Below are 17,127 nucleotides of genomic sequence, written 5' to 3' on the forward strand. Positions count from 1 at the left end.
GCAGAGAAGCTAATACAGGAGAAATATGATCTCTTTTCTTAGTTCTTGTGAGAACACGCTGCAGCATTCTGGATCAGCTGGAGAGTCTTAAGGGACTTATTTGAGCAACCTGACAGTAGGGAATTACAATAGTCCAGCCTAGAAGTAACAAATGCATGGACTAGTTTTTCAGCGTCGTTTTGAGACAGGATATTCCTAATTTTAGCAATGTTACGAAGATGAAAAAAGGCTGTTCTTGAGGTTTGTTTTAGATTGGCATTAAAGGATATATCCTGATCAAAAATAACTCCTAAATTTCTGACAGTAGTGCTGGGGGCCAGGACAACACCATCCAGAGTAGCTATATCTTTAGATAATGAAGTTCTGAGGTGTTTAGGTCCCAGCACAATAACTTCAGTTTTGTTAGGGTTTAACATCAGAAAATTATAGGTCATCCAGGATTTTATATCTTTAATGCACGCTTGAAATTTAGCTAGCCGACTGGTTTCGTCTGGTTTGATTGACAAGTATAATTGGGTGTCATCCGCATAACAGTGAAAGTTAATGGAGCGTTTCCTAATATTGCCTAGAGGAAGCATATATAAGGAGAATAGAATTGGTCCAAGCTTAGACCTCCGAGGGTTAAAACAAATTCACAAAAATAGCACTTGATAATATAAACTCAAATATCTATGAAATTAGAAACATTAAGTTCAGAAGAGACATGTTACCTCTCTACAAAAAAATCAAGACTTGCCTACAGGACTTCTCAGTTGATTGAATCTCTGTGTGGCTTATGTTAACCTCTACTTAAATACAGTTCTAGAAGATATTGACATACTGACAGGTAAAGAGTCATGCAAACTGGAACCACCCAACCTAGGGGCAGCAGAACAAGCAGTAAGCTATGGGTGAAATCTCCAGAGGTCCAAAAATGTTATAATTACTGGAAACAACTAAAAAGGGTAAATTGTGAGGCTAATCCTGCCCATTATGCTCATCCTGTTGGGATTGGACACTAAAGGAAATCAGTTCCCAGCATCTGTTGAAAACATACATCTGCATGCTCGCACAGTCATAACACCATGCAAGCATATTACCGTATTCATTCATTTCTTACATTACTAGATAATGATTTCACAAACTACTGGAAAGAAAAGAGACTGATAAAGCACATGATCAGCCTTTTATCAATAAAGACAGTTACAATATGGTAAAAGTAATACAATAATCTATGTCTGAGTTCCATTTAAATGCATAGTCTTCAGGGTCCTGGCATCACACATGCTGGCTCACTGGGATACTTTAATAGAATAGAGCCACCATTAATGTTACACTTCTTTCCTACATTAAAATGTCAGCTGTGAAAATGGCTTATTAGGATTCTTCTATCAGACACTGTAAGTTATAAAGAAAGAACAAAAATCTGAGAAAATTGAGAAATTTTATTAAATGATGAGTCTTCTCCTTTGCAGTGTTTGCTGTGGAGTCAGGACTTAGCATGGGCACCCAAACCGAACTTTGTAGTCAAGGCACAAGCCAGATTCCTGGTCCGTATTGCGGCAAACCAATCCCTCATTTTGATCGTAACTGAAAAATGATTGCACACAGTTAATGGATCAGTGATGATATTTAGAGCAAGGAGACCATTGAAAGCAAACAAGAACTTAACCGGGTACATGATGAAAACCATAATTATTGGTTAACTGATAAAAACATGCTCTAGTTTATTAAAGTCAAACAATTAAACTCAATTCTCCCCCATTTGTCAGTTTGATGTCAGTTGTAACTTCTTTTCAAATGTTAAATGATGCAGATATCCAATGAAAAGAAACTATGAATACCAAGAAATTGGGTTATTCCGGTTTCATCATTAAAAGCTAATAAAGCGCCGCTACATTTTAATGATTTGGAATCTTTGGGAAAGGTTGAGAAGTATTGATCTATTGTTGGGGTGTTTGTAGTAGATTGTACATTTAACGTTTCAAAATTATTTTCCTATAAAGCTACTTACATAACAGTCTGCCCTGTGGAGATGGCTGGGGTCAATGTGTCAGTGGTAACAGCCTCAATGGACAGTGGGCTGTCACAGATTTGTCCTGGGTTTTCTGTCCTCAGGTTAGTCAAACTCTCCCAGTCCCCTGTTCCACTGGGAGCATCCCGGTTATACCACTGGGTCCAGCACACTGCAAGGAACAAGAGATTTGCTGGAGGGAAACTGCAGAGCCAAAACACCATTCTAAATAAATACTTTGGCACATAAATAATGTAAAAGGGGAAGTACGTATAGCCTACGATGTAGCCTTCTTAAGTGGCCTTGCCGTTGTGAGGATTTCTACTTGTGTGCCAGTATGTCTGTGTTGTTCTCGTGCCCTTTTTATAAAAGGTCCCATAGCATGAAAATTTCACTTTGAGGTCTTTTAACATTAATCTGTGTTCCCCTGCCTGCCTATGGTCCCCCAGTCGCCAGAAATGGTAACCGGTGTAAACAGAGCCCTGGGTTTCCTGCTCTGCCTTTCAGAAAATGAAAGCTCAGATGGGCCGATCTGGAATCTTGCTCCTTATGAGCTCATAAGGAGCAAGGTTACCTCCCCTTTCTCACCCATGAGAAAGAGTGAGAACATGGCTTTCAAACAACCAAAGTGGCAGTTGGCCAAGGCCACACCCCCACCTTGACGCCGCCCCCCTCAATAGCTACAGACAGAAATGGCACACTAAGGAAAGCTCATTGTGGGACTGGCTCTAGTGGCTGTAATTCTACACCAAGAGTGAATTTTGGGAAAGAGACTTCAGATACAGTATTAGGGGACCACTAAGGTCTATATATAAAAGCATCCAAAGAGCACCATGTCATGGGACCTGAGAATAGCAAAGCCGAGAGTGACAGATTAGCTTTGGAGGATGTACTGACTCAGGAAAAGTTAACCCTCTCCATTTCATGACTTTCATGGAGAGGAAGAACCCGAATACAAGTAGAGGAAAATGCGACTCTACCAAGCCACAGCCAAGTGGACAATTCACAGTAGTTGCCGTCTGCGGTGCCACGACACACTGTTACATTTCAGGGGAGGCACTCGCCAGGCTACGGCGTAGAGTACGTAGCTACACAAAACAATGTGCGGACCTATGGCTTGAGTTGAACGCAGAACCCTAAATCAAGCTTAACACTGCACATGAATGTGTTCAGACATACCTTTACAGAAAGAGGGAGGGCAGCTGAAACGAACACGATAATCATTACACCTCTTACGCCTGGATTGGTCCTGGTTCCTGCAGACAAATCCTCTAGTGGTGTCACTTCTGAAAAAAGAAACCGTAGTATGCTAGTGGCATGGCTTTAAGAAAGAAAATGTCAGTCTGTCAATCTTTCTGTTGGTCATTTGGTCCAGACTTTATCATCTTCATAATGATTGGCTGGATCACCATTAATGGACACTCTTGGTGCCTAGAGGATGGGCACTGATAGCACTGTCATTGTGAGCATGTTAGCAATAAAAATTAGCTTGAACTCAACAGGTAATCAAACATGTAGTAGCAATATCAATGCAAATTAGTAGAATACAATATGAATCTTTGCATGAAACCCAGTCAAATTATTCACACTTTCAGTACTTACACATAAATCACATCACCTGCTGCAGCCGCAGTGAGTCCAGAAAGAGTTCTCGCCTCAATAGCTAATGGTGTAGAGCAGATCTTTCTTGGGTACGCGTTGCGAAGATCAGAGAGGGTTTCCCAGTCTCCAGTTCCAGAGGGGTCATCTCTGTCAAACCAGCCTGTCCAGCATCCTGGACCAAGGCATTTAAGTTGAGATAAATTAGCAACAAGACAACTTTTCTATACAAAGTGAACCACTGACTGGTTAAGTCTGTACTTTAAATGTGAGAATTGCCAGTGAAAAGAATTTCTAACCTGGTTTAGGGAGTAAAACTAAGTCAGACACTCTGGCTGTCTGCTGGTTGCTTTCTGGTAAAAAAGGTAATCAGAAAAGCTTTTGACTATTGTGACTGAGTACATTTGTGATTATAGAGTCAAAATTGTAAATGTGATCGTGACACTGGATTACGGTTATTGAGTTGAACCTACCAAAGAATAATCCTGCAACAATGGCTACGCTCAGCTATTATAGACAAAAGAAAATAAGTTACAATCACAGACTATGGCACAGTGCTTATAAAGAACATGTATATCCACAGAGAAAAAAAAAATATATATATATAATAAAGTGATACATTACCAATTGGATCATGATTGCAGATAAAGAGGGATCTTTAAACCTGTAGGAGATGTTCGCATTTAGGAATACATGTGCATTACCAAAGTAAGTTCAAGAGTTGCATGAAGTGATATAAACATGCATTGAAGTGCATGTATAATATTTAAACACATCTCAATTTTAAATAAATCTTCATATAAAAAAAAACTATACCAAATTAGTTTATAATACCATACATTGTTAAATAAATATCCCTGAAATTACATTCAAAATATTAAGCTCAGAGGAGACATTAGGTTACCTCTGGAAAAATAGAGAGACACCCACGGGAGTTCTCAGTTGAACAGTTGTGTGAACTTCTGTGTGGCGTATTGAGCCCGTCTCCTGTCCCTTTAAATACGGTTTGTGAAGATAAAGACACAGGCGGTCACAGTCACAACACCGAAACAGGCACCACCCAAAGGAAACTATGCCCCATTCGAAAAACTAAACCAGATATGTCGGCACAATATTTCTCACATTCAAAATGGTTGAAAAACAATGTTTCTTGTGATGAAGCAGCTGAGGTCATGCCACTTCTTACGGACATTGACTGTCCCAGATTTGTTTGGTTTTAGCATTATATTATTAGTTAGAGTAATTTTTGGGTTAAAACAAAACAGTAGTGTTAAGTTAGTGTATTGGTAAATGTCTATTAGTTATTCTGTTTACTTACCACACCATGTGCTCCAGACAAAAGGAAAGGAGGAAATACTGATTCACTTCCTCTATTTATACTGGATGTGATGTCATCGGTGCCACCTGGGAATAACAGGGACCGCCCCCATGATTATGTTGTTTTTCCAACTGCCAGCGTTCACATGGTCGGGATGTTCTTCTTCTTTTGTTATATTGCCGTTTGGCATAACAACTTGTTGCATGACTGCCACCAACTGTTCGCCGTAGCCGAGAGCATCAGGTGTGTGAAAACACGGAGGCCACAATAACAAAAGATTTTCTGCTGTTTTTCTTATGCGAGCATACAAACAGCACATAGACAGGTGTTTGTTTGTGTTATCTGCAGGACAACAAATACATAGGCCTATACAATTTATACATAGGCCTATTTATGAATAATTTGAAACATGTTAAGTATATGCTTCTCCGTGAACCATCACCTTATCTCGGTGGAGAGGTTTGTGTGTCTCTGTGAACCTGAGGGCTGTGTTGTCTGGAGCTTTGTGCTCCTGGTAGGGTCTCCCAAGGCAAAGTGGTCTCAGGTGAGGGGCCAGACAAAGAATGGTTCAAAAACCCCAATGAAGAAGCAAGGTAGAGATGGAGTGACCCTGCCCGGAGGAAGCCCGGGGCCCCGCCTGGAGCCAGGCCCAGACGGGCGGGCTCGTCGGGCGAGCGCCTGGTGGCATTTGCCACGGAGCCCGGCCGGGCACAGCCCGAACAAGCTACGTGGCTCCCATCTCTCCAGCCCATGGGCCCACCACCTGTGGGAGGAACCGTTGGGGTCGGGTGCGATGCCACATGGGTGGCAGTGAAGGTCAGGGGCCTCGACGGACCAGACCCGGGCGGCAGACGCTGGCTCTGGGGACGTGGAACGTCACCTCTCTGTGGGGAAGGAGCCGGAACTGGTGCGGGAGGTGGAGCGCTACCGGTTAGATCTGGTGGGGCTTACCTCTACGCACAGTCTCGGTTCTGGAACCATACTCCTGGATAGGGGTTGGACTCTTTTCTTCTCCGGAGTTGCCCAGGGTGTGAGGCGCCGGGCGGGTGTGGGGATACTCACAAGCCCCCGGCTGAGCGCCGCTGTGTTGGAGTTTACCCCGGTGGACGAGAGGGTCGCCTCCCTACGCCTGCGGGTTGTGGGGGGAAAACTCTGACTGTTGTTTGTGCATATGCACCAAACAGGAGTTCGGAGTATTCGGCCTTCTTGGAGACCTTGACTGGAGTCCTGCATGGGGCTCCAGTGGGGGACCCATTGTTCTGCTGGGGGACTTCAACGCACACGTGGGCAATGATGGAGACACCTGGAGAGGCGTGATTGGGAGGAACGGCCTCCCTGATCTAAACCAGAGTGGTTGTTTGTTGTTGGACTTCTGTGCTAGTCATGGATTGTCTATAACGAACACCATGTTCGAACATAGGGATGCTCATAAGTGTACCTGGTACCAGAGCACCCTAGGCCGAAGGTCAATGATCGATTTCATAATCGTTTCATCTGATCTGAGGCCGTATGTTTTGGACACTGGGTGAAGAGAGGGGCAGAGCTGTCAACCGATCACCATCTGGTGGTGAGTTGGGTCAGGGGTGGGGAAGACTCTGGACAGACCTGGTAAGCCCAAACGTGTAGTGGGGTAAATTGGGAACGTCTGGAGGAGGCCCCTGTCCGACAGACTTTCAACTCACACCTCCGGGCGGAGCTTTTCGTGCATCCCTGTGGAGGCTGGGGGCATTGAACCCGAGTGGACAATGTTCAAAGTTTCCATTGCTGAAGCTGCGGCGAGGAGCTGTGGTCTTAGGATCTTAGGTGCCTCAAGGGGCGGTAACCCACGAACACCGTGGTGGACACCAGTGGTCAGGGAAGCCGTCCGACTGAAGAAGGAGTCCTTCCGGGATATGTTATCTCGGAGGACTCCGGAGGCGGTTGCAGGGTACCGAGGGGCCCGAAGGGCTGCAGCCTCTGCCGTGAAAGAGGCAAAGCAGCGGGTGTGGGAGAAGTTTGGAGAAGACATGGAGAAGGACTTTCGGTCGGCACCAAAGTGTTTCTGGAAAACTGTTCGCCACCTCAGGAGGGGGGGGGAACCATCCAAGCTGTGTACAGTAAGGATGGGACACTGTTGACCTCCACTGAGGAGGTAATAGGGCGGTGGAAGGAGCACTTTGAGGAACTCCTGAATCCGACTAATCGCCCTCTATGTTAGAGGCAGAGCTGGAGGATAACGGGGATTGTCGTCGATTTCCCAGGCGGAAGTCACTGATGTAGTCAAACAACTACACAGTGGCAAAGCCCCGGGATTGATGAGATCCGTCCAGAAATGCTCAAGGCTCTGGGTGTGGAGGGGCTGTCCTGGTTGACACGCCTCTTCAACATTGCGTGGAAGTCTGGGACGGTGCCAAAGGAGTGGCAGACTGGGGTGGTGGTTCCTCTTTTTAAAAGGGGGACCAGAGGGTGTGTGCCAATTATAGGGGTATCACACTTCTCAGCCTCCCTGGTAAAGTCTACTCCAAGGTGCTGGAAAGGAGGGTTCGGCCGATAGTCGAACCTCGGGTTGAGGAGGAACAATGCGGATTCCGTCCTGGTCGTGGAACAACGGACCAGCTCTTCACTCGCAAGGATCCTGGAGGGAGCCTGGGAGTATGCCCAACCGGTCTACATGTGTTTTGTGGATTTGGAGAAGGCGTATGACCGGGTCCCCCGGGAGATACTGTGGGAGGTGCTGCGGGAGTATGGGGTGAGGGGTCTCTACTCAGGGCCATCCAATCTCTGTATGACCAAAGTGAGAGCTGTGTCCGGGTTCTCGGTAGTAAGTCGGACTCGTTTCAGGTGAGGGTTGGCCTCCGCCAGGGCTGCGCTTTGTCACCAATCCTGTTTGTAATATTTATGGACAGGATATCGAGGCGTAGTCGGGGTGGGGAGGGGTTGCAGTTTGGTGGGCTGGGGATCTCATCGCTGCTCTTTGCAGATGATGTGGTCCTGATGGCATCATCGGCCTGCGACCTTCAGCACTCACTGGATCGGTTCGCAACCGAGTGTGAAGCGGTTGGGATGAGGATCAGCACCTCTAAATCGGAGGCCATGGTTCTCAGCAGGAAACCGATGGAATGCCTTCTCCAGGTAGGGAATGAGTCCTTACCCCAAGTGAAGGAGTTCAAGTACCTTGGGGTTTTGTTCGCGAGTGAGGGACAATGGAGCGGGAGATTGGTCGGAGAATCGGGCGCAGCGGGTGCGGTATTGCATTCAATCTATCGCACCGTTGCCAGGACGAAAAAGAGAGCTGAGCCAGAAGGCAAAGCTCTCGATCTACCGGTCAGTTTTCGTTCCTACCCTCACCTATGGTCATGAAGGCTGGGTCATGACCGAAAGAACGAGATCCAGGGTACAAGCGGCCGAAATGGGTTTCCTCAGGAGGGTGGCTGGCGTCTCCCTTAGAGATAGGGTGAGAAGCTCAGTCATCCGTGAGGAGCTCGGAGTAGAGCCGCTGCTCCTTTGCGTCGAAAGGAGCCAGTTGAGGTGGTTCGGGCATCTGGTAAGGATGCCCCCTGGGCGCCTCCCTAGGGAGGTGTTCCAGGCACGTCCAGCTGGGAGGAGGCCTCGGGGAAGACCCAGGACTAGGTGGAGGGATTATATCTCCAACCTGGCCTGGGAACGCCTCGGGATCCCCCAGTCGGAGCTGGTTAATGTTGCTCGGGAAAGGGAAGTTTGGGGTCCCCTGCTGGAGCTGCTCCCCCCGCGACCCGACACCGGATAAGCGGACGAAGATGGATGGAATGGAATGGATGGATGGAATGTTAAGTATATGTATGTATCTTGGCAGAGGCGTTTGTCCACAATAAACAGTTTATTGTCATTGAAATATTTTCAGTGAACCAAAGTCGCCTACATCAAACGTCAGTTGTCAACAACGCGTCACCAACTGGGAAACTCTGTTAGCAAAATCTAGCCCGAGTTTCCCACCTCTGATTCCCACAGGAAGTGACCTGAATGGTGACCTTGGCCCTCATTTATGAAACGTGCGTACGACCTAAAACAGGCGTACGACGGGCGTACGCCGATTCCTACGCAAAGCTCGGCATTTATCAATTTGGACGTGAGCGTAGGCTGCGATCAAATCTCACGTCTGGTCTGAACTCGTGTACGCAAGTTTTCGAGTCAGTGTGGACTTGCGGTGCAGCATATAATCAGTTTAACAGGAGAAGGAGAAGTCATCAGTTGATCACTTATCAGCAATGGCAGATCTGGCTCTTTTAGAAGACCTCAATGCGCCGGTCTGCAACATTGTTTTAGCCCGTGGGGTTCTGCACAACATCGCACAGGAAAACACGGTGCCATAAATGTAGCGATGGAGCCAGATGACCCGATGCCCAGAGAGAAGTGTCCAGAACAGCCATCAACTGAGGGCTATACCAAGGAGACAGGATATTATTCCTCACTTTTAAAAGGTAGCCTATGTTTGGCCTTATGTTTGGCAATGATATTCAATACAGGAAACATGACGATGCACAACCTTTTTATTTATTCTTCAGGTTTTTGTTTCTCTTTCAAGTGAATGATTTATTTCTGCCATTGACCAAGTTATTTTGGCTTGTTTTTCCAGCCCCTCTGCTGTCAGGAGACAGGGTCCAGCACGGGGGGGGGCGGAGGACACGCGCTCTCCCTCAGCTGTTGCCTCGTTCCGACGAACACGAGTAAAATAAAAGACACTGCATAAACTCCGCTACCGTGTGTTTATTTAATTATAGGTACACCTACATGTAGGCCTAATAGATTGCAGTAGAAGCCTGTATATTACTATTAGGACTATAGAAAATGTGTCAAGGATGTATAAATTAAATAGGCTAAACTTCAGCTGGAGTCCGATTTACTACGGCAACACTGTTGACCGCATCAGTGATCTCTTTTCATCCCGCATTCTTTCTACAGCCTTTAATACCAGTTTTCAGGCTGCCAAATAGTACACACGTTAGTGCAAATGAACCGGAGATATCAGCCATGTCGTAAATTGTAGGGGCGAGGCCTCAAAACCCAGAATATATTGGGGCGTGATATTTAAATGACGAGCGTTTCCAGCCGCCGCATTTATCAATGTACGACCATTCTTACGCTCGGATTGGTGTGATACCAACTTTTCATGAATCCCACGTGAAGCCTGTCGTAAGATGATTTCTGCGCTCATATCTGCGCTGGTTTCTACGTTAGGTTGATAAATGAGGGCCGTTTTCACTGGAAAAAATGTTTTTCCGATGTCCATGAACGCACGGAAAGTATGTTTTGTAATTTATTTGTTTTGCTTTCTGATTGTTTACATGAAATGGTTAAGTCCTAAAGAGACAAAGATAAATGTGTTTCTAAACTTATGATTAGAATGTCAGACTGTTTACTACTTAGCGGTGGTGGGGAAATTATTTCATACTTACCTGTAGATGATGAGAAGGCCTATTTAAGCAGTTGGCCTCGAGCAACTCGGGGGTTAAGATGGCTTGAGGGTGTATCTGTGTGCACTTTTTGTTTTGCCAAAGTTGATCTAATTTTCCGTTGTTATGAGATGAGTTAAGGCCAAGTTATTTAGTTTATTTGTTCTTTTGATTTTTGTACATTGCTTTTGGTTACATCTGTCAATAAACCACACTGGGGATGAAATGGACACAGTTTCTCGAGTCTGCCTCCTACTTGGTTGACTACTCCGGTCAGGCTTTCTCATATTTGGATATAAGGTGTGCATCTCCCCCAGTCTTCATTTTATACCTTTAGATACGTTTTTCACACAGACACATGCAAATTAAAGGGAATGCGTGTATGTAGCTACACGATACACAATAGACATAGTTTGAATTTATGTTTTTTTTATTTGTGCAATGTATCTCTGCATTAGTGCCTAATACTACTTAATACTTCTTCTGAGGTCAGCGCCGTCGCCTGCGACAGAAACACTTAATTTGGCCTGGAGACAATGACTTTTCGGAGACTTTGCAGTAGCTAGTTACAGTTTTTACCTATTGCTTACACACTTTTTGCAGAATTTGGCTCATTATGTCAAAATTCTACACACAAGCCAATCAGACAAAGCAGTTGGGGATTAACAACTCACATAAATGCCAAAATCAAAACTTGACAAAATGAAATTCTTGCAACAAAATCATACACACAAACACCATTTGAATTACTATTTCATATAACCAGCAACACACTAATGGGCTTTATATAAAACACTGCAGTCTTTGGGTTTCTATTCTTATTGTCATTTTCTCAGACTGTAAAACTCAAAAGTAGAATTTCTGCAGTAATCAAACGAGTTTTTATAAAAAAAAACAAGCATTCTTACAGAAATTAAGAAAAATAAAATCACAAATCATCAAATTTAGCAACTAAAAAAAGTTAAAATAAAAAACAAAACAATTACTGGATAAATTACTATTGGGAAAAAAACATAAACTTGTGTTGTGTGTGTGTGGTGGGGGGCTGGGTGGGGGGGCTCATGGATCCCGCTTTCTGTTCGGATATGGCCACAAGACCTCGTCAACATCACAGGCGATGTCTCTTCCACGTCCGACTCCTCTCTCTCTTTGTCCTCCTCTTACTCTGACTGACTCTCATTGCCTCCATGCTTGCAAAGTTCTCAAAATGGCTTACCTGAGGCTTATTTGTAGTGCTAAAGCTCAGACCGATTGGTGTTCTGTTTTCTGTGCAAGTATTTTCAGGTGTGTATGTAAGTGCCTACAATTGCCAAATGAGTTTAGCATTTTGAACAGAATGTTTTCCCAATGACAACAGGAGATTTGGTTTTTGAACAAAGTGTCTAATGTAAGAAAACGTGTGTAGTGTTGTAGAATTGTTGACAATGTGCTTAAGCTATGGTTACACTGTGTTTGAGGTATGCTACAAGAAGTTTAGGTATTAAAGCTTTGGTCTAAGCATTAGTTTTTAGTGTGTATGCAATGGGCAAAAACTGTAAGCGATAAATCCATCTGAACGGCTATTTAGTCATCTTTTTCTCATGATATAACTCTTTGTCTAGAAATTTGAATGTTGCATTTGAAAGGGGAGGCTAAGAAAATTAAACTGCTGGGTGTTGGATTTTTTTAAAGTGGCGTTTTTGTTCTAAAAAGCCTGTTTACACACATTTTCTGAAAGCATGCCTTATACTCTCAGAGGTCCGTTTCAGAGAGCAGGTTTGTGAAAACTCTGAGTTTGTTAACCCTGGGATGAGGGAAACTCTTGGTTTTCCATTTCAGAAAGAGAGGTAACTTAACCTCATAATCAGTTACTATGGTAACTGTCTGAGGTTTTCTTCAGGAAACCTCGAGTCTCCTCCCAACCTCTCATGTTTCTTCTCACTCATTTCCTCATTCATTCATTCAGTCTGTATCAGGCGCGTTTTAATGCAGTTTGTAATCTGCATGAATAAAAAAACGTATTGGTTTATGGCAGATTATAAAACTTGTTTTTCTCAAACATGTCATGTCCTTTTGTCGACGATCCTGTTGATGAAAAAGCTGTATTACTTTACAGAGAGTTTACGTCGGGAGATGATATCGAGTCCCGACTAGATGTATTTTCATTTCCCACATAACCGATTTGAGAGGTATTTTTTTCACAGTCCATTAGATATGTAGATACCTTATCAGTCCTCATATCACTAACATCCACCATTGTGGACAGGCTTTAACCCTTGTGTTGTCTGTCGGGTCACGGGGACCCGTTCAGTTTATTTGACTTTTTGCATTGGCCTTCGGGACTCTGGGACCCGTCCCGTATTCAATCGTATTTCTCTACCACCGCGGCCTCAGCCTTCGGGTCTCTGGGACCCGTCACATATTCAATCGTATGTCTCTACCGCCGTAGCTCTGGCCCTTCGGGTCTCTAGGACCCTGGCCAGTATTCAATGGTATTTCTCCACTACCGCGGCTCTGGCCTTCGGGTCCCCGAGACCCATACATTATTCAATCGTATTCCTATACTACCGCGGCCTCGGCCTTCGGGTCTCAGGGACCCGTCCCGTATCCAATGGTATTTCTCTACTGCCGCAGCTCTGGCCCTTCGGGTCTCACGGACCCATACGTTATTCCATGGTTTTTCTCTACTACCGCAGCTCTGGCCTTCGGGTCTCTCGGACCCATACGTTATTCAATGGTATTTCTGTAGTGCCGCAGCTCTGGCCTTCGGGTCTTGGGGACCCATACGTTATTCAATGATAATTCTCTACTGCCTCAGCTCTGGCCTTTGGGTCTCTCGGACCCATACGTTATTCAATGGAATTTCTCCACTACCGTGGCCCTGACCCTTCGGGGCTCTGGGACCCTGGCCAGTATTCAACATCCAAGGCTTGACCTTGTCCTACTAATACACTTTTATTATACACACAGACACACACACACACACACACACACACACACACACACACACACACATTCTCTGTACACATTTGTCTTGTTGTTTTTCATCTTGCTTCTGCTTTTGGACTTTTGTACGTTTTGTACTTGGTTCAGCATGGCCCGTCGTATGACTCTAGATTTCAACCTGCGTCAGGGTTTCTGCATTGCAAGATGCAATGTCCCAGAAGAGGAAGGAGATGAAAGAGAAGAACAAGAACAAGAAGAACAAGACGACGAAGAATACGACGAAGAAGACGACGAAGAAGAAGAAGATGAAGACGAAGAAGACGCCCACCACCACAACAGCAACTCTGACGAGGAAGACGAATGCAAGTCCGAAAAAGGCTGCAGCGACGACAACGGCGAAGGAGAAGACGATGACGACGACCAAGACGACCGAGAAGAACAAGGAGTCAACGCAGAACAAGAGGGTGGACAAGAAATGGGAGAAGAAGACGAGGAGGACGAGGAGAGGGAAACGTTTGTGTCGAGAAATGGCGAAATCTAATGGTCCTCGGACACGTATCATCCCCGTAGCCGTCAAACTCATGGCCGCGGCACCAAAGAACAAGAAGACGACGGAGAAGACAACACACACGCGCTACTCCTCCACAGAGCCCGGGTCCCACAGAGTACGCTGCCACGCGCGTCCACGACATACTCTCGGTGTTTGACCGGTTTGTCACACCGCGAATAATAGACATTGTGCTGGCCGCCACGAACCTCGAGGGCCTAAGGAAATTCGGCAACGACTGGAAATCGATGGACGCCACGGACCTGTGCGGATACATGGGGCTGCTGATCCTCGCCGGCGTGTACAGGTCCCGAAACGAGGCCTTGGAGAGCCTGTGGCACGAGGAGAACGGCAGGGCCATTTTCCGCGCCACGATGCCAATCAAGCGGTTCCACACGTTCTCGGGAGTGCTGCGATTCGACGGCCGCGAGACGAGAGCCGCCAGACGAGCCTCGGACAAACTGGCGCCCATACGAGACGTATGGGACGAGTGGGCGCGGCGGCTGCCTCTCCTCTACAACCCGGGCCCGGACGTGACCGTGGACGAGCAGCTGGTTCCCTTTCGAGGTGGGAGTGCAGTCTAAACGGTTGTCCTTCAAATTCCCTCTGCACGCAATAAATAGATCGGAGCCCATCAGAGAGTTGCCAGACTGACCCTCTGAGGCGCGCATGTACGTAGTTTGCTGCCTGTGGAGCGTGTGTGTATGTCGTGTTGTGTAGGCCACTTTGTTTGCTCTTTTCACCGTGGCACCGTGGTCTTGTGTGGGTTTTAGCTTTGTTTTGCGCCGTTTCTTTTTGTCTACCTCATAGTTTTTTGTGTGTGCGTGCCTATGCGCACACGGATGTTTTTAAAGATTTTCTTTTTCTTTTTGTTATCCTTGTTCATTTTTATCTTCTTCTTGTTCTCATTTCGTCTCTTCACTCTTATTGACCTTTTGCGCTGCGACAAAACCCGGCGAGCTGCAAACCAAACACACGTGTGTTGGGAGTCGCGCTAGAAATTGCCTGCGGCCTGACACCAAACGATGACGAAGACGACGAGAAAGTTGCCTTTGAAATATGTGAAATGAAATGAAATGAAATGAACCTTGAATCTATTTTGAATAAAAACCCTTTTGGATACTCATGTGCTGTGTGAGATGTGAGATGATGTTACGCACCCGGCCCACACACACCCTGGCACACACAGTTGACGTGAAATGATACACGAGGGTCCCAACAGACCCGGAGCACAACGCGACGACGAGAAAGTTGCCTTTGAAATGTGTGAAATGAACTGAAATGTGTAAAATGAACTGAAATTAAATGAAATTAAATGAATCTTGAATCTGTTTGGAATAAAAACCCTTTGAAAAAGAAAGAAAATAAACTAAACAAGTGACACGAAGGACCACACAAGGGTTAACCCAGTATCACGTGTGACTGGATATTCTATTTTTTAACAGAACATGGCTGGGCAACAGGAGGAGGTTCCATCCACTTCCACAGCACAGATGAACACAGTGAGATGAGCAGCAACTGCCAGAGGTTCTTTCTGTGGAAATAATGTTCAACTGTATGATTTCTTTTTTAATGTCATGATTTTATGTATTCCCAGTTACCTGTGAAGGACCTGTATAAGATGCATCTGATAAAACAAATGCAGAAAAAAGACCTTGAAATGGTATTGTTAGACCGCCAGAATCAAAAGATGGATCTGGAAATCAAAATCCTCAAACACAAGTTAGAGGTGGGTGCATGGTCACAGGTGACTTGTGTTAGTTATTGGAACAATATAATAAAAACCTAACTGTTGCTTTTGTGTTTTTAGGAAATTAAGAAGACAAAATAAAATGTTTTAGTAGAAGTAATTTCTGCATATGATGTCTCTGACCGCTCTTCCATCCTGGGAATCTGCAGGGTGGATGGGGTCCTCATCAGGGTCCTCTACATGTAGGGCAGGGCGGTGCTCTCCTATAATTGTGGCAATATTATGGAGAACAACACATGCCACAATAATGTCACAGGCCCTCTCAGGGGTTACCCTGAGTGTGTAGGCACTGGAAACGAGCTTTCAGCAGGCCTACGGTCATCTCCACCCGGGCTCTAGTCCTGCAGTGGGCCACATTGAAGTTGCGTTGGGGGCCTGGCTCCGGGTCAGGGTAAGGGGTGATCAAAGTGGGCTGGCATGGGTAACCCCTGTCACCCAGCAGAAGGCCTTCAAACTCTCCTGTAATTCATAGTGTATACATTTGAGTGCGTTTAAGGAGGGAGACAGGTGAATAATAGGTTGCTTACCACGTTCCAGTCTGTTGCTCAGGGCAGACTCACCGTATATCCGGGAGTCATGGACAGACCCAGGCCATTTGGCCTCCACGTTGGTTATTAGATATGCAGCATCACATATGATCTTGACAGTGCAGAGAATGACAGATGTTACTTGCAGTATTGTGATGCAGTTTGTTACATTTTGTGACAGGGGTCAATTTACCTGCACATTAATGCTGTGAATGGACTTCCTATTCACATAGTCAGCTTCATTTTCTGAAGGAGCAGTGATTGGAATGTGTGTGCCATCAATGCAGCCAATCACATTGGGAAATCCTAAAAGAAATTCAAATTACTTATACCATTCTGATCTTGCAGCACCATGTCATTATCCAAATTATAATTAATAATTTGTCACTGTAAGGGTTTTACATTATTCACCTGCAATCGTGTGGAACTCTTCTTTAATGGCTCTCACTGGTTTGTGTCCAAGGAACACTACGAACACGTTTAAAAACGTTTCAGAGCGAGGCACACTTTTCTGACGGCTCTGCATACCGTGGCTCTACCAAGATCACCAATGTTGTAAAGAAAACTGCCGTTTGCAAAAAACTTAATGCAACACAAAGAATCTGCTGGGATGTAAGAGCATGTCCACGATGGGTGACGTTAGTGATAGGAGGACGGATAAGGTTATGCACATATCTGATAGACTGGGAAGAAAAACGATACTGCTCAAATAGATATCTGGAAGTGAAAATACATCTAGTCGGGGCCTCAGTATCCTCTCCCGACAAATGTTTAACTCCCTGCTTAGTAATACAGCTTCTTCATCAATGGGATCGCCGACAAAAAGGACATGCCATGTTTTTGAATAAAACTTTATTCACGCAGATGACAAAACTGCGCAAAAATGCTCCTGATCCAGACTGAATGAATGAATGAGAAGACTGAGAGACTCGACTGAGAGAAACTCAAGGTTTCTTGAAGAAAACCTGCTCCCGAGGTTCACAGGCTTAGTTACCATAGTAACTGACTCTGAGGTGAAGTTACCGCTCTTTCTGAAACGGAAAACCCAGAGTTTCCCTCA

General features: G+C 45.3%; 2 protein-coding genes across 2 annotated transcripts; both read right to left on the bottom strand.

The window, feature by feature from the left end:
- Positions 1-1,404: 1,404 nt before the first annotated feature.
- LOC114570884 (cartilage intermediate layer protein 1) lies at positions 1,405-5,020 on the bottom strand. The gene is made up of 9 exons (XM_028601487.1): positions 4,911-5,020; positions 4,497-4,585; positions 4,217-4,256; positions 4,066-4,099; positions 3,892-3,945; positions 3,596-3,767; positions 3,173-3,279; positions 1,994-2,165; positions 1,405-1,569 (listed from the first exon to the last, which is right to left on the bottom strand). The coding sequence occupies exons 3-9, from the start codon at positions 4,226-4,228 to the stop codon at positions 1,476-1,478; spliced, it is 645 nt and encodes a 214-aa protein (XP_028457288.1). The 5' UTR covers positions 4,229-4,256; positions 4,497-4,585; positions 4,911-5,020; the 3' UTR covers positions 1,405-1,475.
- Positions 5,021-13,043: 8,023 nt separating this feature from the next.
- LOC114571095 (putative nuclease HARBI1) lies at positions 13,044-16,676 on the bottom strand. The gene is made up of 4 exons (XM_028601888.1): positions 16,479-16,676; positions 16,261-16,373; positions 16,101-16,179; positions 13,044-15,999 (listed from the first exon to the last, which is right to left on the bottom strand). The coding sequence occupies exons 1-4, from the start codon at positions 16,591-16,593 to the stop codon at positions 15,803-15,805; spliced, it is 504 nt and encodes a 167-aa protein (XP_028457689.1). The 5' UTR covers positions 16,594-16,676; the 3' UTR covers positions 13,044-15,802.
- Positions 16,677-17,127: the final 451 nt, after the last annotated feature.

Source organism: Perca flavescens, chromosome 16 (genome assembly GCF_004354835.1).
Source record: "Perca flavescens isolate YP-PL-M2 chromosome 16, PFLA_1.0, whole genome shotgun sequence".
Classification (NCBI taxonomy): Eukaryota; Metazoa; Chordata; class Actinopteri; order Perciformes; family Percidae; genus Perca; species Perca flavescens.

Excerpts from the sequence above, each read along its gene's own strand:
- LOC114570884 (XM_028601487.1), bottom strand. Across the intron at positions 3,946-4,065 it reads TGTTGCAGGATTATTCTTTG|AAAGCAACCAGCAGACAGCC; the intron begins GTAGGTTCAACT and ends CTTTTTTACCAG. Across the intron at positions 1,570-1,993 it reads TCCACAGGGCAGACTGTTAT|TTACGATCAAAATGAGGGAT; the intron begins GTAAGTAGCTTT and ends ATCATTTTTCAG.
- LOC114571095 (XM_028601888.1), bottom strand. The coding sequence starts at position 16,593 with ATGCAGAGCCGTCAGAAAAGTGTGCCTCGCTCTGAAACGTTTTTAAAC. Across the intron at positions 16,374-16,478 it reads AGAGTTCCACACGATTGCAG|GATTTCCCAATGTGATTGGC; the intron begins GTGAATAATGTA and ends AATTTCTTTTAG. Across the intron at positions 16,180-16,260 it reads TTCACAGCATTAATGTGCAG|ATCATATGTGATGCTGCATA; the intron begins GTAAATTGACCC and ends TGCACTGTCAAG.